Source organism: Sparus aurata, chromosome 21 (assembly GCF_900880675.1).
Source record: "Sparus aurata chromosome 21, fSpaAur1.1, whole genome shotgun sequence".
NCBI lineage: Eukaryota > Metazoa > Chordata > Actinopteri > Spariformes > Sparidae > Sparus > Sparus aurata.
Window position 1 is genome coordinate 24044380 of NC_044207.1, and position 27994 is coordinate 24072373.

Consider the following 27994-nt stretch of genomic DNA (forward strand, 5'->3'; position numbering starts at 1 on the left):
TCATTATGGTTGCACAGCTGGGTGAGAAATTGATTTATTTCCCAGGCCATCAAACCTAAATGCTCATGATGCATAAGCAGATGATGAGTTTTCCATAGAGCGGTAATGCTGATGATGTTTTTAACCATCAACCAGAAATGATTGAGTTACTTGTGATTCTGGATGCACCCCAGATTTTATGTAGTGCTAGACCGTATTTAGTGTGGCAGATTTTTCAGCATTTTGTTGCATTAACATTTGCCTCCTTTACCATTTTCTCATGTTTTTTCTATCCCTATTGTTCACATCTATTGTTCAAAGAATTAGTGAATGATAATGAAAATCATAATTATTGTCGCCATGATCATCAAGTTAAAATCTATGAAACAGTCCTTTAATGTTTTAATCTCAACAAGGTTCTATTTTGTTTGTCAGCAAAAATGTATGTCCTCCATAAATATGATGAATAAAGTATGTATCGTTGATAAAATGTTTTAGTTCAATTCTGCTCTTGTCTCTTCTTTTATGATATATGTATATGTAGAAAAGTAGACTATAACCTTTTGTAGGCGACTATTGGAAACTCTTATATATTATATTTTGAATTTTTTTACTTACATTCCCAATGCATTTGAAAATTTAAACAGGAGGCTGTAGTATAGATGATATTTTATCCATTTTTAAATGATCTATCTTTGCTTTCTCTAATAGGATAGATTAAACCACTGTGGGAACACATTTTGATAATCATCATTAATAAATGGTAACTTTATCAACAATTAAACTTTAATTAATGGTTAACAAACAATTACATGCTTTATGAATCATTTTATTTAAGGTGCACTATGTAGTATTGGAGAAGAATTTTTAACAATTTCAACATTAATGAGGTAATAATACAAACTCATTATATTCTTGTTTTCCATAACTGAATATACAACCTGATCTGATGAATTTAGTTTGTTTTACATAAAAAAACAATCTATCAATGAACGTATTTATCTTCTGATTAAAATTTCTTCCCCAAAACTACATTGTGCATCTGTAAGCAATTGTAAAGAATCAACAATGATCAATTGCAACTTTACAACATATATTTTTTAGTTTTTGTTTTATAAAGCTTTTCACATTTTGTTAACAGTGAAATAACACTGACTTCTGTGATCTGTGTGCTGTAGTCGAAGGCAAAACTTCACCAATCTGTAGAAATGCGGTAGGAACCATTGTACGGAGGAAGTTGTTTTCCACACGGACGTATTTCACCGAAAGCTCACAGGTGTCATCATCCCAAGCTAGCTGTTAGCTTACTTTACGTGAGCTCTGTCAAAGAATTTAACCGATAATTGAACTTCTGCCCCCGCCGCTTATCTGAGCGGGTGTTTTACTTCTCGGAGGACGCGTCCGGCGGCCTGTGAGCTGTCTCTTAAGCCGCTGTATCGTTCCGTGCTCCGTGCTAATTGTTAGCCAAGTGCTAACAACAGTGACAGCAAACAACTTAGCTGCATGCGCCTAACGCTGCTGTCATTTCGAGTGGCAGCGGATCAATTTGGATCACTGACAGGTACATTTACACTAATTTTTCTTACATTGACATGACATTTTGTCTTCCTGTTAACGCCATGTGTGGATTCGGATGTTTCATTGAGTGTCCATATGCCACTGTACCGCTGATTGTGTCAGATAACGTTACCGATAAGAGTCAGTGCTGTGTGGATGACCTGTTTGATTTTGACATAATATACAAACATTGGGGGGTTGACTTATGATTTTTTGTGCCATATTTGCATAATCTAAAGTGAATCTACACTACCCACCTGTACAGAGAGCAGTACAAACGGTTTACAAGTGTCATGTTTGTTAGTAACACTTCTCAGGGAATACACAGAAATGAAAAGAGATGAGGTGACACTTATTATACAGTGTAATTTGGTTGTATGAATCAGGTACCAATTTTGTAATTACAGTGGAAAAAATTGCAATGTCACAGGGTAAGAAAGGGAGTAGCCTGCAAATTAGGCATTTTCAAGGAAAGGACAAGTAAAGCTTATCTTTTTTTTTTAGTATTTTGTAGGCTAATCACTGGGTAAAACAAGTAAAAATAGAAAAAATAATAGAAGCACCAGCACATTAGGCTAAATTGCAGCTTGCTTAATCTGTTGTTATAGTCTAACTGAGGAGTTAAAAGGGGACAGCAATCAGATTTGCATACCTTACTCATACAGTGTAATTAAAAGGTTTTAAATGGTAATATCTCTAGGCTTCACATTACAGTTATGTTAGAACCTATGATTTAATATGTTCAACATGTACCTGTCCATCAGAGTTTTGAGAGATATTCCAAAGCTCCTTTCCTCATCTGACTGTTTCCTGTTTTCATCCTGGATGAACCAGACTCTCCTCTCGAGATGAGGTGACACTTATTATACAGTGTAATGCTGCATCTTTACTCCCTTGATCACAATAGTCTTGTTAATCAAACACACAGATGTTTTGGCTGTGCATTCTTTGATGTGAACCAGTCGTTAAGCTTAAATGTTGAGTAACGAAAGCGTGTTAAAGTGCATATAAAAGTACAGTTCGTAGCACATGGTGTTATCCAGTTCTTTACCAACAGATGTTGGTGTCTATACAACTTTATGTCTCTATAAATGTGCTATACAAGCACCTGTATACACACAGCAATATTTAAATCTAAGCTGTGTTAAATTGTCAGGTAATGTGAGCTAATCTATCTGTTCGTCTCTGTCTCTCTCTCAGGCGCTCCCAGCAGACATCATGGAGCTCCAGGCGGTGTTGATGGCGGCTGGTGGGGGTTCTCGTATGACTGATCTGACATACAACACCCCCAAAGCAATGCTGCCTGTCGGCAACAAGCCCCTCATGTGGTACCCGCTGAACCTGCTGGAGAGGATGGGCTTTGAAGGTGAGAGCTTAGTTTTTCATTGAAGTACTGGTATTACAACCCCTATTGCTGCTACACCTGCCTCGATTACTGCTACCATTACGATTGGATATAAGGTGGTGGGTTATTTGTGTTTTCAGCTTACATATGGATAATGTATTAAGAAATTCCCTGCACTAACACTTCACTTTACGTTGATATGATGCTGCCCAGATAGTCCTCTTCTCAGGACTTTGTGGGGGTGTACAGACTGTGCTTGGCTGACAGCTTCCTCCCACTTTCCTTTTAGTTTAGTTTAGATAGCTGAGCGATTATCTTTAGACAAGCAATTTTCTTTCATCCAGGGCTGATATTGTAACATTCTCCTTGTTAACACCCAGCATTAATTGGATGTGATGGTAGTAGCCACATGTGAGCCGTTAGCCCTCCATTCACACAGTGTGTCAGTGGCAGGGGTGGAAAGTGTTACACGAGTATGCTGGCATTCTTGCATGGTTTCCACATAAAATGTAAAGACGCAAAAATACAGCCAGTACTTCGAGTCGAAGTTTAATGTGGCCCGCTTGGAAAAGCTGGAACAAAACGTGAGCAAACTTCATCTTGGCATTAATGTGGAAAGACAACCTTTTAAGAGAAGAGATCCCCTCCTACTCAGATACAAGGACTAACTGTCTGTCATTTTGAACATAAATACTGATAAGGTAAAGCTGCTGTTTTTAAGACCCTAGTAAGAATTTAATGTCCCTCATTTTTTACATTTACTCAAATAATTAAAGACAAACTGATTTGTTCAATTATATCATTTTGATGTAGCTAGGACAGGTCGATAAAGTGCAAATCATTGAGCAACCATTGAACTACAAGCTGTATTTCAACAGACAATAACTTCACTATTGTGATGGATGAATTGCAGAATATGATGTTGCAAGTTGGTCACGTTTCCTTTACTTGCCTGGACAAGTTTGAAACTGAGGCAGATGGTGGCCAGCTCCCAATGATACACTGAAACAGAGACTACTGTCATTGATGGAATTTAAAATTGGTTAACAGTAGGGCTGGGTATCACCAGGTACCTCGCGATATGACACTATCATGATATTTTGCCCACGTTAATGATAACATCACGATACAGCGATTCTGTGATAATCGATAAATTGCAAGAAATTTCATCCATGATACATCACGATATCTGTGTCACTGAAGAAATTCAGAATTTATTGACTGCACTGAATCCATTTCACAGGAATTACAAAACATTGTCAATCAATTTCACATGAATGACAGGCAAGTAGTGTGTGTATAAGTGTATACTGCACAGTGGCTTTTTTTAACACACACACTAACTGCAACTTAAATATTATTAAATATCGATATTTGGCGCCAGTGTATCGATAACGTACCTCAAGACGAAATATCGCGATATATCATAGTATCGATATTATGGTACACCCCTAGTTAACAGTGTGTGTGCTAAAACAAACTGGATAAGGATATGGCGTATATGTTGTCCCATATGCACCTTATGAAGTCCCGTGTGTCGTTGCACCTGTCATTTTCAGACAATTGATTTTATCACTAAACCGTTAAATATCCTGCCTCTATTACATTTAATTTTTGCAAGTGTTTGAAAACTCTATTTCATGGTTCTTTGCAAAAAATGTGTGCATATTGGCCAGTATATTCATTTCGGAATAGTTTTACTCCCCAATAGCAGCATTGATATCGACCCCAAATATTGATTAGAGGTCAGGTTTTAGCGGTTTCTCTGTTCAGTACTTGGTGTTTTATTTTGGTAGACTAGCAGTCAAAGCTGTTGTCAAATGGAGCTGCTTTGCTAAATCTATATAGTGCCATATTGAAAGTTGTGATAAGGATGAAACTGTACATATTTACTTTTAAAATGCCAGAGGTCTCAAATGTCAGATGTTGTTGTTAATATTAATGTGAACTACAATGACGTCACGTACGGTGCTCTTGTAGAAAACCTGCCTAAGAAGCACCAAAACTTTTACGAGATGTTTTATATGAAAAATCTGGAACACGAGTTGTGCAATGATCCTTTCTTAAGTCACTATGTCTAGTGATCGGCTCTTAAAACAATTTATAACTGACCTGATAAGACAGAACACTGGACATCAGACAAAAGAGGACCACACTTTGGCTCTTGGTAACATTGTGTCCCACTCATGTTTTATGTTTTTAAATTCTCTCTTACAATGACTCAATACATTTCTATTAAAAAATCAAAAAACGGCGACTGAACTTGCAGATTTCCCCCAGCCACATGAGGTTGCTCCTTTCACTGCATAAAAGGTATTAGGTTTACAACTATGCTGTTTTTATTCTAGTCGTGCTTTCACCAGCTTGTCATCACATCAGCAGCCATTGTCAGGTGTGCATTTCCTGTCTAGATTTACAGTCCAGATTTTTTGCCTCTCGTGCTGCAGCTTGCAGTAGGTCCAGAAGCTCGGGGCTTATAAAGGGATTTGTTGCAGTGTGCTGTTCTTGCCAGTAAACAGGGCTGTTTGTTATAAAAGCCTGTAGGTCCTCACTAGCCTAAATAAAACTAACGTTCTATACATAATCATCCTGTGTGGCCAGCAGTTTACTGTGTGCAGCCAGCTAGCCAAAGCCCTGCAATTTGGTTTTACTAGGCTGACACAGCTAGAGTGAACAAATGCCCGGTAGAGAACATTTTATGCAGACAAGGCTAATTAAAGCAGACGGACTCTGCAATGTACTAGATTCATAAAGTGGTGCAGTAATGTTACAACCAACTTTATAAAAAGCAGGCCAGTGGTCTTAGTCTGATGTAAAGCTCAGGATGTGTCATAGTCAAATGGACATTGATTTTTTCTTGGGCATGTTTGCAGTGAAAATGTCCGTTGTTTTGGTTGATTTAGATTCACTGAACAGGTTCTGATTACCTCTTTCATTCAAGAAAGGATCAGAGATAAAGACCATTATTTTTAAAATTCTAACTTCTAAATTAAAACTGTCTACTAGTGCACGTAATGTCTGATATGTACTTTCTGTGAAATTTGTCACCAGAGGTGATAGTCATCACCACCAAAGAGGTCCAGAAGATGATGAGCACAGACCCTAAAATGAAATTGGACGTGAAGATGAAACTAGATGTGGTCTGTATCCAGGAAGATGGCGACATGGGCACTGCAGACGCTCTCAGGCACATCCAGCAGAAGATCAAGGTGTGTGTGTATTATTTTTGTGACATATTGTTCATCATCAACTGCTTTGGTATGTGTCATGCTAATTAAATCGTATTGTTGCCTTTCAAGGTTAATTTCTTTAAAAAAGGACCTTACACAACCTTACACAAATATAATATGTTTTTTTGGTCTTTAGGTTTCGTATTTGATTAGAAAATAAGGAAAAGGCTTTCAATTTTCCAGTTGGGCCACTTCCATATAAGATAAAAGTTCTCTCCTTAATGTTTCAGTTTAAGGGCAGTCAGGTTTCATTGTCGTGAAATGAAAAAAGCTCAAAATTTAACAGACTTAACTTGGTTTAAATTGGTTACCATTTGACTTTTAAACCTATCACCTCCCAACCCTTTTTTTAAATGACGAGACTTCCATTTCCCCCCCTGCTCTGCACAGGGTCTCATAATGAGAGTCTGTTTTTTTGTTAAGCGTCATCCTCTCTTGAGCAGAAAGGTTGGGTTGGAGGTAGAGTAGAGAAAAATGATTGAGGGGGAGGTTTAGGTGGGCGTTTTGTGTACTGCCTGGTGACCACTGATCCGTGCCTTTGCCTCCCCTGAATGGTCAGGGCTGCTGAAGTGCCCCATTTCACCTTTTTAAAATACACACAAACATGCACAGGCACACACTTTTACGCATGCTGACATGGTATCCATGACCCCCAACCCCAATTTCCAGACCCCCTCTGTATCCTGCCTGCTGATCCCTCCATCCCTCCCTTCATCCGAGTCTCTCTAAACAGATGAGGTCATAGTTGAAGCTCAAACTCCCTGTGCTGCCAGTTTACCCGGTGCACCATTTATTCTCATCCTGTAGTCATGAACATCTGTGCAGCATTTGTGTTTGGGTATGTTTTGGTATATGTCGTCCCTCTGTATATGCCATGGTTCTGACTGACCTCCTGTGACCATGAAGGCATGTTTGTATGAGGGTTTGTGTAGTTTAGGACCGTTGAAGTATTTCTGAAGCCATTCTCATGTTTATTATTTGACAATCAATGATTGCACAGGTCTGGCTTAGTATTGTTGAGTTTAAGGAGATCTGTGCTTTATAGAGTAATTACTGCTTCCTGTTTCGTTTCTCTACTTTTAGTTTCTAGGGGTGAGGGGGGATATCGATTTCCCTAATTATCCTAATTATTAGCTTCAGTGATTCTCTATTAATTTGCAAACACCATAAACTAGCCAAACCTACCATGTAGAAGAAATGAAAAGGCAGAAAGCACAAGAACACACAGCTGTGATGCTATGGAGAAGGAAAATGCTTCAACCTGCCCAATCTACAGTGAAGCCAAGCTTTCGGATGCTTTTTCTGTGTAATAATCTCCTGGAGAATGAGCTTCACATGACTCATTCAATATGCAAGATTTTACGAGTATTTTCAGACTCTCAGTGCAATGCAGTGTGTACTGAAACATTAAAGATTTGCTATACTGCAGTATAAAACATCACTGGCAGGCAAGCGGAACAGAAAATAGTGTGTGGGAGGTGCGTGGTGTTTTTAGAAATTTTAATACAAAACTTGGTAGCATCTTTATTGGCTCAGAGATTGATGTTGAGTTATACCATGATCCCAAGAATAAGAAATAAATAATACAATTGCGAAGACTTCTCACTCCCGACAGTCTCAGGGGAAAAATCTCTTAAACGTGCCTTCAGATACCTTCTGTGTTTAGAGCGCACCACATCAGACGTGCATTTGAATGCACAAGTGTCCTGCCACAGCCGCTCATTACATTGTTCACATCAAAATCAGTTGGCTTTGCTTTTGAATAAAAGATTAATCAGGGATTTAAAATGCTGAATTTGTTGCGACAAGTGAGTTTAATGTTTTTTCCTCCGGTATTTGAATTCGTCTGTACAGATTCTTATTATTCTCTACACTCAAGAGATTTAAAAGATGCATAGTGTAATTGCCCGCGCGCACACACACACACACACACACACACATGCAAACACACACACACACACACACACACACACACTTAAGCAGGACTAGCTCCAGCATGCTTCCATTGAGAATAGTAGAGTTCCTAATCCTTTGAGCAGCCAGCTAGATTAGAGGCATTGAGTTACACACTCACCCACTGGAGGGTGATGAGTGAGGAACTGTAACCATGGCCTGCCAAATCCCTGCACGGAGATCACTCAAACTGTCAAACTGATGCATGAGTACAGTATACACACGCACACACTCACTCATCTCTTTACACAAACACCCTCCCATGAGGGGATTTGGTGTAACCTATCAAACAAAATGCTTACAGGAATCCGTGTACACTCTGTGTGAGCAGAGCAGGCCATTCCTCATGATTATTGAAAAGAGAGATTACAAGCAGCATATTTTATTTTGTTCACTCTTCAAACAGTGAAGTTGCACAAAGGTGGAGGAACATGTCTGATTATGACTGGGGTCTTTCACAATAAGCCAAACTAGTGAAAGGAGTACTTAACATGCACTTTTTATTTTGTATGCTTAAACCCACTTTGACGTTTTTATTATCATTTGGACTTAATCACCTGGCAGATGAGTGTATGCAGGTTAAATAGAACTATATATACACATTTGAATTGGTGATTCAAAGGTTCACTTTTGGTCTAAATATGTAAGTCAGCTCGTAAGACTCGGGACAAAAGGTGAAGAGAGAGAGGGGAGTGAGAGATGGAGCTGAGGCTTTCCGTTTGAGAGGGACACAGAGAACAAACTTAGATGAGACTTGCTCTCCACCTTCAACCCCATCAAGCTATTTTTTTCTCCTTATGGTGACCGACTGAAGTCCAAGGTTAATGTTGGCTAATGTTAAAAGCGGCCCACATTATTTTTAGGTCTATGTGATATGAAAAAAGTTAGATGGTAGTCTTTTTATTCTTGCTAAACAAATAAGTCAAATCCTCTTTATTCATTACATTGCGCCATCTTGGAACATGCTATTCAGTTCTCACAAAACATTCATGAGCACACATGCCAGGGTAGATAGAGTTTTCAAAAAAGGTTTGGACTCTTTTTAGCTATGTGGCCAGTTGATTTGTTTAATCCTGGTGTTAATAATTTGCACTGGACTGATACTTTACAAACTGTTTGCAACAGTTTTATATTAAAGGGATACGTTAAAGTTAGAAAAAAAAAACGGAAAGCTGCAGACTTGGGTGTGGAATTTTAAGAACTAGCAGTTGTCCCTTTTGTTTCTTGTTAACAAAGTAAAAATATTTCTTGGTGGTTGTTTAATTTATTAAATATTGGATTTGGACACAAGTGATGATAGATAGTTAGTTAACAGTTCTTGCACATGTAAAACTGGTATAAAAAAGGCCATCATCAGGCCCAATCACCATATAAACCAAGTTTATTTGTTTTTCTTGTTTTTGTTTTCTTAGAATTGCCTTATGTGAGGTGTTGCATGTAAAGATGGCGCAGTTCACCTCGGTTTTATATACATTAAGGGGATAGATAGAGTAGAATTGACGCTGTTCACCCATGAAGACCAACCAACCGAAAAACTTTAATGGAAACAACTTAAAGCTACATAAAGCTGCAGACTTAGGTGTTGATGCACAGCGGGAAAAGCAATACCAGTATGTTTGTTTCTTGTTAAAAAACCAAAAACATTTCTTAATGGAGCTTTAATTGGAAAAAAAAAATGTTTGATTTAGTTTAATTGATAAAAGATATTTAGTTTGCACCTTTAGCAATAAACACTTCACAAAATCCTCCCAAAAAAAAGAAGAGGGGAGAGAACAACCATTTAAACATTATACGACGATGATGCAATCCCACCCATCAGGCAACCTATAAACAAAAAATGGCACAATTACCATATATACAAAGATTTTGTCAAAGTGGGTCAAGATTGTGTAAGCAGTAGTTTCAGGTTGATGTCAGCCGCCGCAGGGACAAGTGTGCGTGTGTGGTTTTGTGTCCATCAGTGTGTGTGGTCCTGACCTGTCCAGAGATCCTGGCTGTTGAAAGGCCAAAGTGTCTCTGTCTCTCCAGCTGACTCCACTCTGCTGTCGCCTGAGTGTGCGCCTGTGTGTGGGGATCATGCAGGCGCATGTGTTTTTTTTTTGTTTTTTTTTCCCCTGTCCATTTGTGTGTGAGTGTGTGCACTGCGCATACTTGTGCGCTCTGTTTCTGAACATGTGTGCGCGAGCTCGCCTGTGTGTGTGATAGAGGGAGAGGAGAGTTGAAAGGTCTCGGTGTCAGCAGATCTCCTGCAGACACCTCCAGCTTTGCAACGGCTGCTTCCTGTCGCCAGGTCCAGACCAGGTTATGCCGGGAGTCACCTCTAGGTCAGCTACATGACCCTTGATAGCAGCCATCTACACACCGACACATATACAGAACTCCACTCGGCTCCTCAACATTCAGCCACAGTGCTCATTACTGAAATCTAGTGAAATCTTTAATCTTTTGTAATTTCCCCAACCCATAATCCATGTGTTTGAAATTGGCTGGTAATTTATACTTATCAGACCTTAATATTATATTTTACTGACTCGTGTAAAAGCATGTTGACGTGTACTTATTTTAGTGAATGCCATAAATTAAGTTTTACCAGTATTTCGTCGATAATCCCTTTTCCCTTCAGTCTGTCCTGCGCCCCTCAATCCATCTTTTATCACAGTAGTTGTTGATTTTATGCTCATCTGTTTTCTTCCATAGTTAATGCTGGCTCCTTTCCTCTCCCTCACTCTTTCTTTTAACTCTTCCCTCCGCCAAAGACAGAGCAAAGATGTCTCTGTCATTAAGGCGGCTGGTGCTAATGGTGGGATTAGTTCACATGCTGACAGCCTTCATCACCGGACAGACAGAGGGATACCGCACACAAATGTGGGCGCTCCCACATGTAAACACACATACACACTCGCAGACATGTAGCATCAGTGGAGACCAGTTAAAATGACTGATGGCTGGTTTTGTGATCTCTGTCGTTGGTGGTAGAGTAAGTGATATGTCTGAGGAATTCACAAGCTGTGTTTTGATGTACAGTTTTAAACGTATCTCGGTTACATAGCTGAAAATAGTTTGAGTTTTAGTTTATGGTGGGAATAATCTTGGGAGGCGAGCTTAAAACAAGAGCGTGTATTGTCATTTGACTATGGGCAGTCAAGCAACAAAATAAGTGTTGTGATTTTGGAGCTGTGCTGTTGTTGGATCAGTTCATAGGAAGGTGCTCTTAGTCAGCCAGCTTCACTCTTTGTTACAGAGGACGGTAGGAAGTTATTTATGTGACATCGTGTCAGTTTCTGCCAGGAGAATTAATTGACTGTGTGTGGATACAAACATATTTGGAAATCTGCAAGGTTCTGAGGTTGTCTTGATTTATTTTAGCCACTTATTTTTTCAGAGATATGATCACTCGTATTGCAGAAAATATATAAACACATCACATATGTCATCTGTTAAGCAACTTAAAAGGTCCAAAACAAACAAACGATAAATGGAAAATTACAGGTAGTTGAAAGGAGGTGAGGAATAATACAAATACAGTTAGCAAACATGCTAACACGCCCAGTTCCATCACAATTGTACTTTGATAAGTTAGTGCAGCATTATATTTGTAATGCTATGGCTCTTTTACATTGTTAAAGCGGTATAAGTTATGTCTTGTAGCAGAAAGGCCAGCTACTGTTTCAGAGAAGCCAGTTTTCTGTTGTTTGAAACTTAATTTATCTTTTTAAACATCACAAATGGATCCTCGTTTGTGTTATTAAGGACTTATAAATCTTACAACTAGTTAAATATATAACAGGGGTCGAGTGATTATTGCTCTGATGCTCATATTTATGATTATCTGTATCTGTTTTTTGTGTCTGATTGCTGATTAAAAACATGATTTTAGTAGTTGGGAATAGTAGAGTTCCTTTAGTTTTTAGTTATCGCTCTCATGGATTACTAATAATCATATCGATCGACACATAATACGTAATATACCTTCATCATGTAAGCTTCAGTCATGTCACAACTTTTCATTTTCCAGTTATTTGTTTGAATTCTTTGCCATGGTGTCTGGCCAGGCAACTCAAACCTTTTATAATAAAGCACACATCCAAACAACAGAAATGGATCAGCTGAGAAGAAACAGACACATTCTTAAACAAAAACAATGAAACGACGCAGGATTTATTACTCGCTGTCTTCAGAGTCGAAGTCACTTTAAAACAGGTCGTACAAGTGTTTGTATGGAACGGGCTTGAATATAAATGATGCTAAACTTGGAAGAGCTCCCTGCTGACCAAGTTATTCCTTCTTTCCTCTGTCTCTCTCTGTCCATAATTCTGTCTCAGTGAGCTGGTTTCTGTTGTGAATATTGAAAATGACACAGTCCAAACCTCGCATGTCTTGAGGTGTTTATGTGGAGCATTGTCGCCACATTAATTTATGTATAGTCTACATGCATGACTGTCATGAGTGAGCAAACCTCGCTTTGTAAACATACCTCGCCAATCAAACTGTCTGTCATGTATTTCTCTTCTTTTGTGGGCTTTTATGTGGGCGTGTGTGCGTGCGGGGTGACATTGGAAATGTCTTTAAAACCACAACAGGTGGGAGGATTTTGTTCCAAAATAGCAAACAAGCCAGAAACTCGATATGAAAGCCTAAAATCTCTTTACTTGTTGATGTAATCAAAATCCAAAGAGAAGATCTCGCATGTTATGGCCATTTTGTCTTTATATGCGCTATTTTTTTCTTCCCAACCTCCCTTCTCAGACGGATATCCTGGTGGTGAGTTGTGACCTGATAACGGACGTGGCGCTTCACGAGGTGGTCGATCTGTTCAGAGCCCACAATGCAACGCTGGCCATGCTAATGAGCAAAGCCCATGAATTCACAGAGACAGTCCCGGGCCAGAAGGGCAAGAAAAAGACAGGTAACAGGAAAAGTGAATCACAGGAGATGAGACTGTTTGCATTAATTACTTTAATTTACCATGTATGACATGATTCTTATATGAAGGAAACAGCTTTCTCATAAATTTAACAAAAAACCCTCCATTATATTGTGCTCACGTTAGATATTATGTATATTTTTTTCCCCAGCTGAGCAGAGAGACTTTGTCGGAGTGGATCAGTCTGGGAAGAGGCTGCTGTTCATGGCCAATGAGGCTGATCTGGAGGATGGACTATCGATTAGGAAGTCTATCATGAGGAAGTGAGTAAATTAAAGACGTATTTATTAAACGTATATTGTCTCTTTACCACTTGTAGTATATAACTATGCAGATGGGATTTATTTCATTTCTCCTGTTTTTGAGGTATCCATCTGCAATATATCTCTCTCCACCATTATACAGCGGAGGTGGATGGAATTTAATATGTGGTGCTGTTAGAAAAATCATATTTTAAAAACATTTAAAAGCATCTCTTCTCAGTATCAGTATTCCAACAGACCTTGTCGTTGACAGCAAAGTAGCTCTAGTGCAACATTTTTTCTAAAGTCATGGCCTACTATATTTTTTGATCAGATATTCTGACTCGGCTTGACACGGTTTTGACTCAGCACGTCAGCACAGCGCGGCAGGGATTTGCATTTTCATTGCAAGAGGGCTCCCTGCTTGTTTCTTTAACTTCTGACACACTTGTCTTATGTTGAAGTCGAAGAAGTGGCTGTAAGTACTCTTCCTCCCTTTCATACTATGGAAGAATATACGCTAACAAAAGCCTTCTAATCCGCTTATAAACCCGTTTCATTTCCTATAAATTCTTTGCAATAAAAGTCCCTTGTTATTAAGTTATTTTAAACTTTTTTAATCAGGAAATGGGTTTTTTACCAGCAGTAACTTAACTCAACTCCCAAAACGGCTGAAAGCAAACACAACGAAACCGTAAAATACAGCAAATGACTGGAAGAACAAACAAGGACACTGGAGAGAAAATAAACTTCAAACAGGACAGATCAAAAAACGCGCTTATTTGAGGGAATGAAGGACAGTTGTCACAGGTTAGCCGCAGTCGTGAGACGTCACTGCAGCCTACTTGGAGGAGAGGCGGCACATTTTTTTAATATCCGTCATCAAAAATTTGATCGCTCGTAACTATTTAACATTAATTCCGTAAGTTGCTGAGCCTGTGCAGCATATTGTCATTGGAGGACTCATATCACGAGGTCAGTAGAGATCAGTGTTCAGGGTTTGACTGATGGTAAATATCTTCTGCACATCTGTAGTTTCAAGTCAGGAGAGCAGATGTTTTGGTTTCTAATCAGAGTGGGTATGTTGTAGGCTTAAGGTTCTGTGGCTGGTGTGTGGGATTTTTGTTACAGGAAGAGTACTCTAGGTAGGTTTTCGTTTCTGAGTCCTAAAATGCATGTATGTGTGAGAGCGGGTGTTTTGGGAGCTCGTAAATACTTCATGGAGCCAAAGCCACTGTAAATTCAGGCCAATAAGAGGGGGGCCAGAGCAGCTGCTTGCATGCTTCCCTGCACAGGGAAATCTTCAGCCACACACACACACACACACACACACACACACACACACACACACACACACACACACACACACTCTGTCTTTTTCGAACACATACAGAAATGCTTATATGAACACACACAGACACGTAACATGACCTCCAGGTGGACATTGATGGAGGGAAAACAGTCACACGTTGTCACAGTGTTATGGAAACACGAGCCCACAGCTAAACATTTATGGCTTAACATTGAAGGACTTATTACGTTTAAATCACCTCCGCTCATTTATACGCACACACGTCACACACAACCACACAAAACAGATTTAAAAAATCTCTTGACACACAGTATTTATAGTCTCGAGTTCATAACAGAATAAATATCTCGAGTTGTGGATTTTTGTGTGAGGTAGTTTTTTCAAGATCTGGCTGTTTTTTTACATCAGTACTATCCAGTCAAAGGTCACTTGGTCATGGCACATCACACACACACACACACACACACACACACACGCACACACACTGCAGGTGTCTTCTTTTGTTATTTGCACACTGCCTCATTCATGAAACATTTGTTCTCTCCACGTGGTTCTTTGGCCAGAAGATGAATTCTCCAAAGACGTTTTTTTTTGCCTCAAGTTTGACACAAAAGTATTATGTCACTGCATACCATCATAAATGAAGCATTGTGTTGCTACAAAGATGCCTCAGCCCGTAAATCATTTTCTCCAGATGTAAGGGGGACGTGGTTGTTTGCGACAGAACATAACAAAAAGTATCATTTTTCATCTTTTATCAGGGACAATGATCACCATTCCAACAAAAACCCTTACTCATGTCACAACACCTGTTAAAATCATCACGTATGTTTTTTTTCACTCTTTACTCATTCAGCCATCTCTCTCTTAGTCCGTGCATCCCTGCATACACCCATTCAACCGTTCTTTCATCCTTCCATCCTTGTTCAGCCTCTGTCCCATTTACTTTTTTTTTCCTCCTCGCTGTCTCTACGGTTTCCACATAGTTAAGGTGTGTTAGCTCAAAACCTTCTGCACATGTGTGATTGTTTGACCTGGAAATCGCTTTAAACGCTGTGAAAGGACTCCAGCAGAGCTTCCCCTCGTACATTACAGCTCCACCTGTCAGAGTCTCTGGGCCTGGAGGAGTGGTTGACTGTGTAAGAATAGGCCCATTCAAAATCAAAATCATGAGAAAATATTCAAGCAGAACCATTGAGGATTTCTGTTTTTGGGTAAGGTCGTTAGTTACAGTCAGTATAAAATCACAAATTTACATTCATTCGAGGCCAATACTTCTGCCTCATGTGCCATTGATAATAATTTTGAAGTTCAAATAATTATCAAAACAGCCAAATATTTATGAGAAACATTTCTTAACCTTAGAGATATTGGAGCAGGACTTTGTTTGCGCCTGTTAACAATGAGGCAAAAACCCAGTCAAGACAAATACGACAGGAAATAACTTCCTTGAAGTGTAACAGAAGGACAGGATTGATTAATTAATTCAGTAACACATCATGGAGTCAATGTACGTTTATTAACAAGTTTACTGCTTAAATTACGATCATGCTAAATGTCACAAGTGCTATCAACATAAGTTACTAATGTAGACAGGAAGTCATAAAGGGATATCTTTTATTGTGTCCGCTTTATTTGTTTGATGGATATCTGTCGTATTACTTGCTGGCTCTTAATGGTTGTTTGAAAATGTCAGAATCTCTGAGTAATTTGGCAGGCTTGACAGCTAAAATCAGGGAGCTGAATTTCTTGTCATTTATCAAGCAAAGCTGGCAAAACTGGCAAACACATGCTGGTTACAGCTTCTTAAAATTATTTTTTCATTTATATTTATAGTGTACGGAGAAAATCTGTCCAACAAAAATGAAATTTAAAGCGCTGACGTTCTGGAAAACAGACAATCTCACAGACTAAATGATAATGCGTCAGTGATCTCACAAACCAAGTGTCCAGGTTTTTCTCAGCTGTGAAGGGAACATAATTGCACCAGCAGTGCCATATAACACAGGTTCAAATATGTGAGTCAGCTCAATTAAGGAAGCATCTATTAGACTAGCATGGTATTTAGGGAATCACACGTTTTATTTTGGAGGCAATAGTTGAATGCCCTGAATAAGCCCTTCAGCCTTGTTGGCTCTGGAGTGAAAACCTGACTAATGAGGGTATTAACAGTCAATCCGTTGCGTCTGAGTCATCGTCCGCTGTGGGGTTTTAGTTGTAACAAAATAAGACATTATGCCATGTGTGTGTTTGAGAGCGAGAGAAAACTGACTCCTCTCTCCCACTGAGGACTTTAGTGGTACTTTAGTAGTCCGTCATTAATCCAAGGGGTTGAGTCATCCTCGCCTGCAGAGGCACTAAATTCCTGCGCCCCTCGACATCGAGCTCTACAGCACTCGCAGCAACCAGAAATCACATGATGCCGCTGTCAGGAACAACAAGATGTTTACCCTTGTTTGGGAAATGTGAGATGCTTGTTGTAGTTAGAATTCTGCAAAAAATTGTAAACTAATAAAGTAGCATGTTGTCAGTGTTTGATGTTTTGAATCAGAAGGTCTTGGAACGGTTAAAAGTAATGGAAAATAGGTTTGAGCGTCCAAATGGTCGGCAGGAATACGTTAGAAATTAACATTCGATCAGATGTTGTCATTTGTTGCAGGTTCAGTTCAGGGTTGAAGATGAGGGAGGGGATTTTGGGTTTGACATGAAACAAAATGTTGAATAGAAATATTTGAGAAATATATAAAGTGTATATTTGTTGTGTGTACTTGGTGGTTTTTCTGCTCAAGTGTTATTTCAGTGAACTAAAAAGTGATCGAGGTTTGTATCAAAGTTAAATTAAATTAAAGGCTGGTTGAGAAGGATTTGTCAGTTGTGGTTTGCAAACACATTATTGAAATTTGGCTCTTCTTTCCTTTCTCAATGGCTCGTGTTGGATGCGTGCTTAAGTTTTTATAGAGTAGCACCATGTACTCTGCTATTGGCTTGGGGGCTACACACCCACTTGCCAAAGGTTGACGCCCGGAAACATCCTGAAGGTAGTTAAATACTAAGAAAAATAAGAGAAGGACAGGCAGAGGGGCAGGGTCTCTACAGATCGGTTATAAATGACTATTATTTTTTTCAGAAAATACCATTCTGCCTCTAACATTTTGAGTTCTAAGTTTTTGGTGAGAAGTGTACGGCCTGGTGCAAGTAGGGCCAGTGTTTTAATGCGTGTTTCCATGCCTGCCACAGCACAGGTTGGATGTGGAGGCCATAGTATTTTGAAGGAAATCCAGGAGTGTTACATCAAAATGATTTTGGTTTTGTTTTTCTTTCTACATCATGCTAATAGTTGCCATTGCAGGAACTTAGAACTTAGAGTGTGTCTACAAACAGCAATTTTTATGAAAATTAATATCAGGCTTATTAAGTCTACTGGAATGTGAGCAGTGGTGCTATAACATGCAGCAAAGCCTACATATTTAAAGGGTGAGCAAACTGTTTACAGCATCATCTAGTAGCTGTTTCGTTAAGGTGAAAAGGTGCGTCAGAATCATTCATCATTTGGCTTCGCAGGTGATTTATTACGCGTCTGCATTATGCCTTGCTTCTCATTAATCAGAGCAGCATGTTACACATTTTTACATGTTTGGAAAAACAGAGACAACCACCCCAGTCATGCACGATCAGCCAGGGTGGTGCTAGTTTGATAATCACCATTTGGACACATGTTTTTACCCGGATGAGTCTGCATCAAGATTAAGTTAGTTTAACAATAATATTGACCAGCTTTATTTATATCATCCGTGGCTCTGGTCACACTGGGTTTACCGGGTAGAGCTAGCAACTGATTGCGAGACCTCCCTGAAATGTAAAATGTTTGTATATTATGAATGAAAAGCCTGAAGTGAAGTCCTGCTCATCCCTCATACCTGTTCTTCGCCATGCTGACTTTAAAGGGCACCTGTTCTCTCTCTCTCTCTCCTGCCCACCCGCAGGTGCCAAACAGTGATGTCACATGTGGGGTGTTGCCATAAATTCCGCTTTAAGCCCATGATACCCACACACACACACACACACACACACACACACAACACACACCCACACACACACACACACACACACACACACACACACACACACACAGATGCAGAGGCAGACACACACAGAGAGGCACGCACCTGGGTAATGTTGTATGAATAAATACATTTGACAAACACCCACAGAGCGTGTCTGTGTGTGTGTGCACGCACATGTGTTTTTATGCTTTTGAATAAAATGCCTTAACACAGATGGACACACACGCAGTTCGATTTATGGCTTTCAGCATCTGGTTGTAAAATATGTGTGACCAAGCAATCCTCTTGAGTCACTCTAGTTATACTGAATGACTGGTGAAGAGAGGGAGAGAGAGTAAAATGGAGGGGAGAGGACGGAGTTGGAAAAATTGTAGGAGAGCGTTTGTGATGAAAGGGAGAGCAAGGAAATGGACAGAGGAGAGGGCGAGGAAGAAATAGCCTCAAATGTCTTGTTTGGTCAACAACCCAAATATATTAACTTTATTGTCATAGAGGAGTGAAGAAACAGATAATATTCAGAAAAATACGCAATATTCAGAGAATTTTAACTATCATTTCTTAAAGAAATACTTTAAATCTATCAATGAATTAAGAATATTTCATAGTGGACAAATAGTCGATTAATTGTGGCGACTCTAACACTCCTGTAACTATTTCTGGTACTTCTGGTATTGATGTCTTGCCGTTTTGATTAATCAGTGTTGTGGCTCTGGTTAAAACTGTTTTCTGTTACTCAGCAATGTGTAAAAACAGACCAGGTCATAAATCAGACAAAAACATTTTATTTAGTAGAGAAACACATCAAACAGAGAAGCTTCCATTCAGGACCTGATGGATGATATGATGAATAGATAGAGATGAGAGTGTGACTCACCATACAAATCACAATATGTTACCCATGACAACGATAGTATCAGGATACATTAATTTATATGTTGCAAGATAATCATCTAACAGTACATCACGATATCTGTCAAACTGAAGAAAATAAAATATGCCTAAAAAGGCAAAGTGCAGAAATAAGGTATTTTTTCATTGGAGTGAGGCGTCAGTGGTTTTAATGGAATTTTGCATAAACTGAAATGAAACAATGTAAAAAAATTTGCAGAATTGGCCTCTTTATCACACACACTGATTGTAACTTGTCCATGTCCATGCTGGCCATAATAACATTATAAAATAGCTATAAACTGGCAGAAAATGCCAGAAAGCAACATTTTTACCGTTAAAATGTTTAAAGGAGGATTAACTATAGCACACTAATTTTTTTTCAACTTGTGTCAATGAAGTTTATGGAATTTTACAGCAGAAGGACTTATAAAGTAGGGACTCGTGCAAGTAAATGTGGAAGGGGGAGTGTGTTTCAAGCGCCATGTCTCAATATAAATATCAACATTTGGCAGCATTGTAATCATTATATACCATATCCATATTTCCCCCAGCCTTATGAATGTGAATCACATGCCCATGACCTCAGCCACCAGTTTAAACAATTGTGAGTTATTTTGAGCCAAGACTAAAGACGGCGATCTCATCAAAAAACTCAATAAGGGAACATAGAGTTTCAAAGGCAAACATAACTTTGACTCCATGCCAAAATATTAGCCACATCTGTAGTGTTACATGAATACTGTGGTTTCAGCCACACTACTGACACAGGGGCTAATCGTGGTAACTTTTAGTTTTGGCTACCATCCAGTTCGTCTTGATTGTCCATAACACAGAATCTGTTTTGGTTTTTTTTACCAGGGCAGCTGTTGGTTTCGATTACTTTCAGTCTGAATTTATAAATTGGCTCGCTCAGATTTGAACGAAACTAAGAACAGTGAACGTCCTGTCTGCTTTTAATTTAGTCAAAGTTACGTTATTGTTGTGCAGTAATGAGACACAGGCTTTTCAAATCAATCTTTTACAACTTTAAAAACTTAAATCACTGTAGATTGCTTTTGAAAAATGGTTCGCAGTAATAGAAGGTATATGTGATTTGTACTAAATGGGCTAAAACATGTAAAAGCAGTGGTATGGTCCTTTTAGGAACAATGCACCCTGCAGTTTTTATGATGCAATGATTGAAAGGGCAGAGGAAGAGGAGGATGGATAGTGGGAGAGGATGAAGGGGTGAGGGCGGATTTATTTATTGAAACCTGGAGGATAAAATGGTTTTCTTTGGCTCTCGCTTCGTAAATGTCACATGTTCAAACTCTGGGCCACAGTGGGTCCGTGTCCGAGGAAATGTGTGAATGAGTGAATGCATGTGTGACTCGGCTCAGTGGGGCGACATCTACGGTAGCTGACAGAGGACAATAGACAGATGTCACTATTCTCCGACTTTTATGTAAGCCGATGGCCGCGTCTGGTTTCCATCAAATGTTCCTGTCCTATGTGCAAAGCGGAGGTAAATTAAAAGGGATTTCAGTAAATGAGAAGCAAACATAAAACATAAAAACAGCAGGTGATGAGAACAATCAAAGCAAGTTGTCCTGCAAGTAGCAGCCAGGGAAAAGCTGTTTGTCATGAAACTGGTGAGTGTGTGCACCGCCATGAGACTCCACAAATTGCAATTCTGATATTTTCTTTCAGCCTTCGTGTCTAAAATGTCCAAGATGAATAATTTTTTTCCGCAGGAGATTTTGCAAAGCGAGCTAAGCTGATGCTGATGTTAAAAGTATTTTGTTATTGTCGTTTTGATGTTCCCACTTTGACTTTTTGTGTCTGTCTTGCAGACATCCCAGGATGCACATAAAAACAGGCCTTGTGGACGCTCATCTGTACTGCCTGAAAAAAGCCGTTGTGGACTTTCTCGCTGACAACAAGTAAGGTCTTTCCCATGTTTCTCATGTTCAATATAAGAATTAATATTTATATATATCAAGCCTTGAATTTAAAACCCTTAATCTTTCAAAATTATTTTAAAAAGCCCAGTTTATGTCTGCAACATGAGCAGTACAGTTATAAAGTGTACACATAGACTTGGACACAGTCATACACACATTCTCATTGGCTGCTTAATCTGCAGCAAGTGTTAAACATGGTAACATGGTGTGTAGGGCTTTGAAAGGTCCTGTTAGCAGGGTATTCTAGCGAGGTGTTAATTTGTTTTACTATGTGCCACTGAGGCAGGCTGTTAGGCCTTTAGCCTCTGAAGTGAAGCAGTGTCACAGAGAACCTGCTGTAGCCGCCCAGGCTATAGATGCATGGTTAAACTGAAAAATCAAAGGATCTGTGTGATATCAGCTTGTGTAACAATGTTTTTCACCTAAAATCAGAGTTAATAATGATGTTATGATATTAAGTAATGCTTGTTACCACATGATTCAGTTCAGTAAAAAAAGAAATCAACTTTAAACAGATTTAGGACCAAAGTCTAACAACAGACTTCCATAAACGAATTAATAGATCCACTTTTTTTTATAACCAAATTTATCTTAACTTCAATAAAGTCAACTTAAGAATATAAGATGCTTTCACGAGAATGTCATCATAGTTATATGCTGGTGTATTTTTGGTTAAAACGCACTCAGGCCTGTGGTAGCCGACCAATCAGAGCAGACTGGGCTTTTTGGGAGAGAGGCCTTAAAGAGACAGGCACTAAAACAGCACCACTAAAGAGGTGGTGCAGCAGCAATGGACAGCATGAGAAAAGATGGATCCTTTAGTCAACACAACATGTCTTAAAACATTGTTACATCACAGAATATAGAGCTAAAACAAATGTTACATTGTCATTAGATCTGATTAGGTCTGACTAGTCTGCCCTCAAGATGACATGTTGCCAGAAGGTGTCAAACTTACTGTATTGTTCATGAATATTATTCGGAATTTTTGGCAAAGTGCGGACACTTGAGGAGGAGGTCTTGGGAAGCACATTAAGAGACTGTTGACAGCAGTATCAAGCATGTTTGATAAAGATGGGAAGAGATCCAGAAGATTTGCAGACAAGGTTACGTGCTCAGGAAGATGACGCCAACATCTCCAAACAGGGAGGTGATGACACTCTGCTGGCATATGGATGGTTTGGAAATGGCCCCATTGTAAAGCAGACTGTTGCCTGAGGTCAGATTGTAGAAATCTGTTATTGTCCAGTTTTACATTCTAATTATTTTAAATGGAGTGTCAGCATCATGCTAATTTTTGTTGACACATAAATAAATCCAAAGCCAAGCCAGCAAACACAACAAAGCACAGCAACTCCATTCTCTTAACCCCTCTTGAATATTCTTGGTTAATGCCAGGGCTGCGCTTAAGCATAGTCATTTGCCAAAGAGATGCAGATATAAATCTCTCGTCATTACATCACTCTGCCGCCACCATATATCATCTCTGTTGTTAGATGACTCATTTCTTTCTTCAACCCTTTCCTTGGACTTTCTTTTCATACCTCATCGCTCTCTCCCTCTCTCATCCTTTCTCCGTCTCTTGCCCAAGGAGGGAAATGGACAGAGTAACTGTTGTTTTTCTGCTGTCATTCAGATGGAAATTCTAATCTCCCTTTAAAAGAAAGTAAGAGAGGGCAAGTGAAGGGGGGGAGGCAAGTGTGTGGTGGTGGAGGAGAGGAACACTGAGCACAGCAGAGTGCAAAGAGGAGGAAGAAATTAAGATGGGGAAGTATGCTCCTAGTTTACACAGAGGGAGAGACTTGAAAGTAGCGTTCAGCTTCATCTGCTTTCATCATAACAACCTAAATTGATGGTTATCATTGCTTCATTTTACTCCATTACTTGATTTTTTTACAAATAACTTTTATTAACAATAACTCCATCATACCTTCTTATGATGTGGCCTAGATAGATGGTCAACTTTTACTGAATGGATGCTAATTTCATCCACTAACATGAGTCTGATGCAGCCGGATCACCCCTTGATTTATTACCAAGACATTAGTGTCATGAAGGAAGTTCATGACCTTGAACTGTAGTAGTTAAATGAACAAACTGTATTTATCCATTTTAGGATGTCTGTTTCTTCAAAGTAGTCCCAGTTTCTGGCGCAGCCTTGGCCTTTTCCTCGCTCTTGATTCAGAATCAGATGTTGAGCACAAATGGCAGCAAAGCGTTTGCCAAGGACGGTTAGCGTTTAAGTGGTAGTGTATACAGAGAAATTGCGCAGTCAGTTAATTGCAAGGTCGCCGAAAAATGTGTTAACCATCTCAGCCGTCTTTTCTATGTTAAGTCAGTAGATGCAGAAAGTAGCTCCCCTACAAACACATTTTCTCCCTCGTTAATTTAGTGTTTCACTCAGGCGGGCTTTCTTCACCAACACAGCACATTAAACCGAAATCACTCACTGTCGTCTTCTTGTGCTGTAGGTCCATCTCGTCAATCCGTGGTGAGTTGGTACCGTATTTGGTGAGAAAGCAGTTTTCCAAAACAACCAACTGTCCGAAAATCAAAGACGACGCAGAGGATCAGAACCAGAAAAAGAACGACGGCTCTACAAACCACGGTCAGTTTTCACACACGACAGAACTTTAAAATCCGAGGAAAGACAACATCTAAGAGCCACATGGCAGACAAAACCCCCTAAAACTGTGTGAATGTTTCATCATTTCAACTCCCAACTCAGCTCTTCCTGCCTCTCTTTCTCTCTTGTTTTTTCCTCATCCAGAGCTCCTCATCTCATCACGAGACGAGCCTCTCCTCCAGCTGGCCCAGGACCGCTCCTGTTGGAACGACCACCGCGGTGACATGAGCGAGGCTTACCACGGAGGAAAGCTCCGCTGCTACGTTCACATCATGGACGAGGGCCCTTGCTACCGCGTCAACACATTGGCAGCTTACATAGAAGCAAACCGACTGGTGAGTCCGACACATCACATACTGCACATGTATACATGCCTTTGATTTGAGTATAGATTAAATGAAAGATGTATTTATAAATTATTAATTGATTCAAATACATTATAAGCTGCTTGTTTAAATGTTTTTTGTCCTTTTTTTATTTTTAACCACTATGATAAAACAGTGTTGTCTCTTCTGTATATCTTGTCCCCATCATTCTTGTAGATATCCCCATTTTCATATTTCACATAATGCTGATTAATATCTTCATCTTATGTCTCCTCCTTGTCCTGACTAGGCCCCGAAGCTGTTTGAGGAGGTGCCAGTTCACCCATCTGCTGTTATTTCTGAGAGGTGTCAGGTAAGAATAAAGTAGTAGAAGTGTCAATAGTCAGATTCACATTTGTTCAGATTTCTGTTTTCTTCTATCGTCACTGGACAGGCTAATGTTACTGTTTTGTGTGTGTGTGTGTGTTTGTTTGCACTGCCTCTCAGATGGGATCAGACAGCTACATCGGAGCTATGTGTCAGATAGCAGACAAGACTTCCATAAAGAGGTCCACCATCGGAAACTCCACCACCGTCAAAGAGAAGGTCAAAGTCGCCAACTCCATCATCATGCACGGGGTTACCATCGAGGAGGGGTGAGAACACACACATCTGCACACTCGCATGCACACACTTGTTTGTTGATGTGTACTTTGAAGCGCTTCTGCGAACACATTCATTTTAGCCTGATGAAAAGTTTCACCTCCGAGGCATATTTATTAATTAAAGTTCTAATCCTCGCGTCATCTGTGTTTGATGTTCAGTGCGAGACAAAGCTGGAAGTTGGTAAACAAAGATTTCAAAATAAAATGTAAGGTTGCCAGTAAAACATCTTTTATCTCAGTTCAAACTTTCATATCTCTACATGTCTTGAAATATTGTAGTCTCACTATCCCAGAAACCTCCCCTCCAGCGCTTAACGCTGTTTTGTCTTTACATATAAAAGCAGCCCTCGTTCCTCATTCATTGCATATCTTTCCATTGAATTTTCTAGGTGCTGCTATGTGCAAATGTGTGTGCGCCTCAAGCAGATGCCTGCGCAAGTGTGTGTCCGTTGATGGGAGGTGTAACAGGTTTTTGTTTTCCGTGCACTATGGGGTCAAACAGGGAACGCTGAGTTAACAATGCATCTATTGGTGTGCAACCAGCCAGAGATCGGTTCCAAACAAACACAAAGCTGCTGGACCGAAACACACAACATCCCTATATTTCATTTAGTCGCTAATTTACTCGCCTATAGCAAGTTTCCCACTGGTTATGGAATTTGTGGAACACCGTGGGGGCTCGAAAGGTGAAGCCCGGACAGCGCAAGTGTGGATTAATTCTCTTGGGGAGTTGAGGAGCTTTGGCATTATTGGTGGTAAGTTTTAACAATAACGGCGAATGAAATCTAATTAATCACAAAAGGAATAACCTTCCCATTAGTTGAGGAAACTCAGACGGACCATGCAGACAGCAGATATTGTATTTGCCTCATTATGGCTGCACTTTAGCAGGACTGAAAACCCCCGTCTGAATAGTGATGCATCATGATCAGCCACATCATTGTACATCAGGATTTCCGCAGATGTAGCGGGTGGATAAAGTTGTCAAAATTGACTGCTTTGTTGCGACAAAAGAGGAGCTACAAGTAGCTACTGTAGAATTAGCATGTAGATTGATCTGCTCAGTCTCTTAGCCAGAAACCCCGGTGGAAAGAGACTCATCTTGGCCTCAAGTCCGGACTTTAATGCACTCATTCACAGGCTCCTTTTCTTTTATCTCCATTTCTTACTCCTCCCTCTCTTTTCTCTCCATCAAGGCCTCAACGCCATCTCTCTCCTCTCTCGCTCTCTTCTCTTCCATCTCTTCTTAAGCCTTTCAGGGACCCCGGCCAGCCAGCATGGGGACCCTCATCATGCCCATGTAGGTGCACGCACAAAGGCATGAAAGAACGAGAGAGAGGGAGATGGGAGAAGGGAAGAAAGAAGCGAAGGGGAAAGCAAGCTAGCACGCAAGAAAGAAATTGCAATTCTTTCTTTTCTTTTTCTTTTTTTTTTTTTTTGAGGACATAAGAAGGAAGGAGAAAGAAGGAAAGAAAGAGCCAGTGTGAGGGGATTAGCAGACCCCGGCCATGTCGCAGAAACCCCTCGCATTTCTGGTTTCTTTGTTTGGAGCTGACCAGAACTTGTTGACAAAGCGCTGCGTGTTTGGGAAGGGGGATAGTAGGGGTCAACTTTACCGGGGGGGGGGGGGGTTGGCACAGGAGGTGGGGGTTGACGTGTGTGTGTGTGTGTGTGTGTGTGTGTGTGTGTGTGTGTGTGAGAGAGAGAGAGAGAGAGAGAGGCAGGATGGGGGGGTCACGGCAAGGAGGAGCCCTGGTGTTAGTAATTAGTGGTGTTTCAGCTCCGAAGCTTCTTTGGTGGTCTCTCTCTCTCGCTCTCTCTCTAATGTTACAAAACTCTGAATCTTGTAATCTCCCATCACCAACTACCACCGCCACCTCCTAGGTAGTCACTTACACACACACACACACACCCACACACACACACACCCCTTTCTCTCTCTTCCCCCCCAGGCCTAACCACCTGAATAGAATGGGCCAATACAAACCTGTCTGTGTGTGTGAGGTGCAGAGGGGCCAAGTGTGTGTGCGTCACTGCCTGGGCAAGACCAACATGTGTTCTCCACCGGGCTCCCCAAGCTACTGAAGCACACACATTCTCGAACACACACACTCCACGGTTAGCTGACACAGGACACACACTGTCTGTGTCAAGACTGTCTGTGTCTCCCCTCCAAGAATTTTATGGTGATGGTTTGGCTGAATGCGAACGTGCACGGTGGGTTGGCACCGGCGGCTCAGGTGGGACCGGAGCATAAGGCCATCGATGTTTTAACACACACACGAGCAACACAGCTCGGCCCGCTGTTGTTATTTCATATATATGCTAATGTCATGTCATTAAGTCGGGTTGATTGGGAACATTTGAGTGTTCAGATCAGGTGGGAGGATCCCGGACAGGGAAAACGGACTGAATGTTCCTACTGTCAGTTTGACCTCAAGTGTGGCACTCACTCGGCAACCGTGCGAGTGGAGAAGCCAAGCAGCCAACATTTCAGGAAGGCTGTGGCTGAACTGGGCAGCTCCCAGTATGAATGTCCAGAACTGTGTGTGTGCATAAGGTACGAGGAGAAAACAGAAAGTGAACCATAAACATGTTCGAATCTCCAGCAGGCCCAAAGAGCAAACAGCGGAGTCGGAAAATCATGTTGTAACACCACCAAACCAATCCCAGTAAAATATGAATCTTTATTTACTCAAAAGCTTGTAAAGCACCAGTTGGTACCGGGAATTAGCCACTTGTTCAAACTTCACAGGTGTTATTGTGTGTCTGTCAATGTGTCATTGTTTATGATTCTGTTTATTTTTTTATTCTTGGTACCATTACTTTGACTCACAACCTCTCAAAAAACAGAACTTGTATGATTCATTCCAGGTCTGTTTTATTAGACTGAATTCATTTTAGCTAGGTGAAGTGAATAAGCTGGCATCTGAGTTGAGAATACATGATATGGATTTG

General features: G+C 40.2%; 1 protein-coding gene across 2 annotated transcripts in view; it reads left to right on the forward strand.

Annotated features, from left to right (window-relative positions):
* Nucleotides 1-1206: 1206 nt before the first annotated feature.
* eif2b3 (eukaryotic translation initiation factor 2B, subunit 3 gamma) overlaps nucleotides 1207-27994 on the forward strand; it is a 31499-nt gene continuing 4711 nt past the window's right edge. Inside the window, exons 1-11 of one of the 2 annotated variants that reach the window (XM_030403885.1) lie at nucleotides 1217-1540; nucleotides 2301-2389; nucleotides 2737-2902; nucleotides 5933-6090; nucleotides 12811-12970; nucleotides 13140-13251; nucleotides 21330-21419; nucleotides 23912-24048; nucleotides 24211-24401; nucleotides 24682-24744; nucleotides 24879-25027. In XM_030403885.1, coding sequence (XP_030259745.1) covers nucleotides 2755-2902; nucleotides 5933-6090; nucleotides 12811-12970; nucleotides 13140-13251; nucleotides 21330-21419; nucleotides 23912-24048; nucleotides 24211-24401; nucleotides 24682-24744; nucleotides 24879-25027 — 1208 coding nt within the window. In that variant the 5' untranslated portion in view covers nucleotides 1217-1540; nucleotides 2301-2389; nucleotides 2737-2754. Of the gene's footprint in view, nucleotides 1541-2300; nucleotides 2390-2736; nucleotides 2903-5932; nucleotides 6091-12810; nucleotides 12971-13139; nucleotides 13252-21329; nucleotides 21420-23911; nucleotides 24049-24210; nucleotides 24402-24681; nucleotides 24745-24878; nucleotides 25028-27994 lie in introns of both variants that reach the window. The other variant, XM_030403884.1, reaches the window with a different exon arrangement.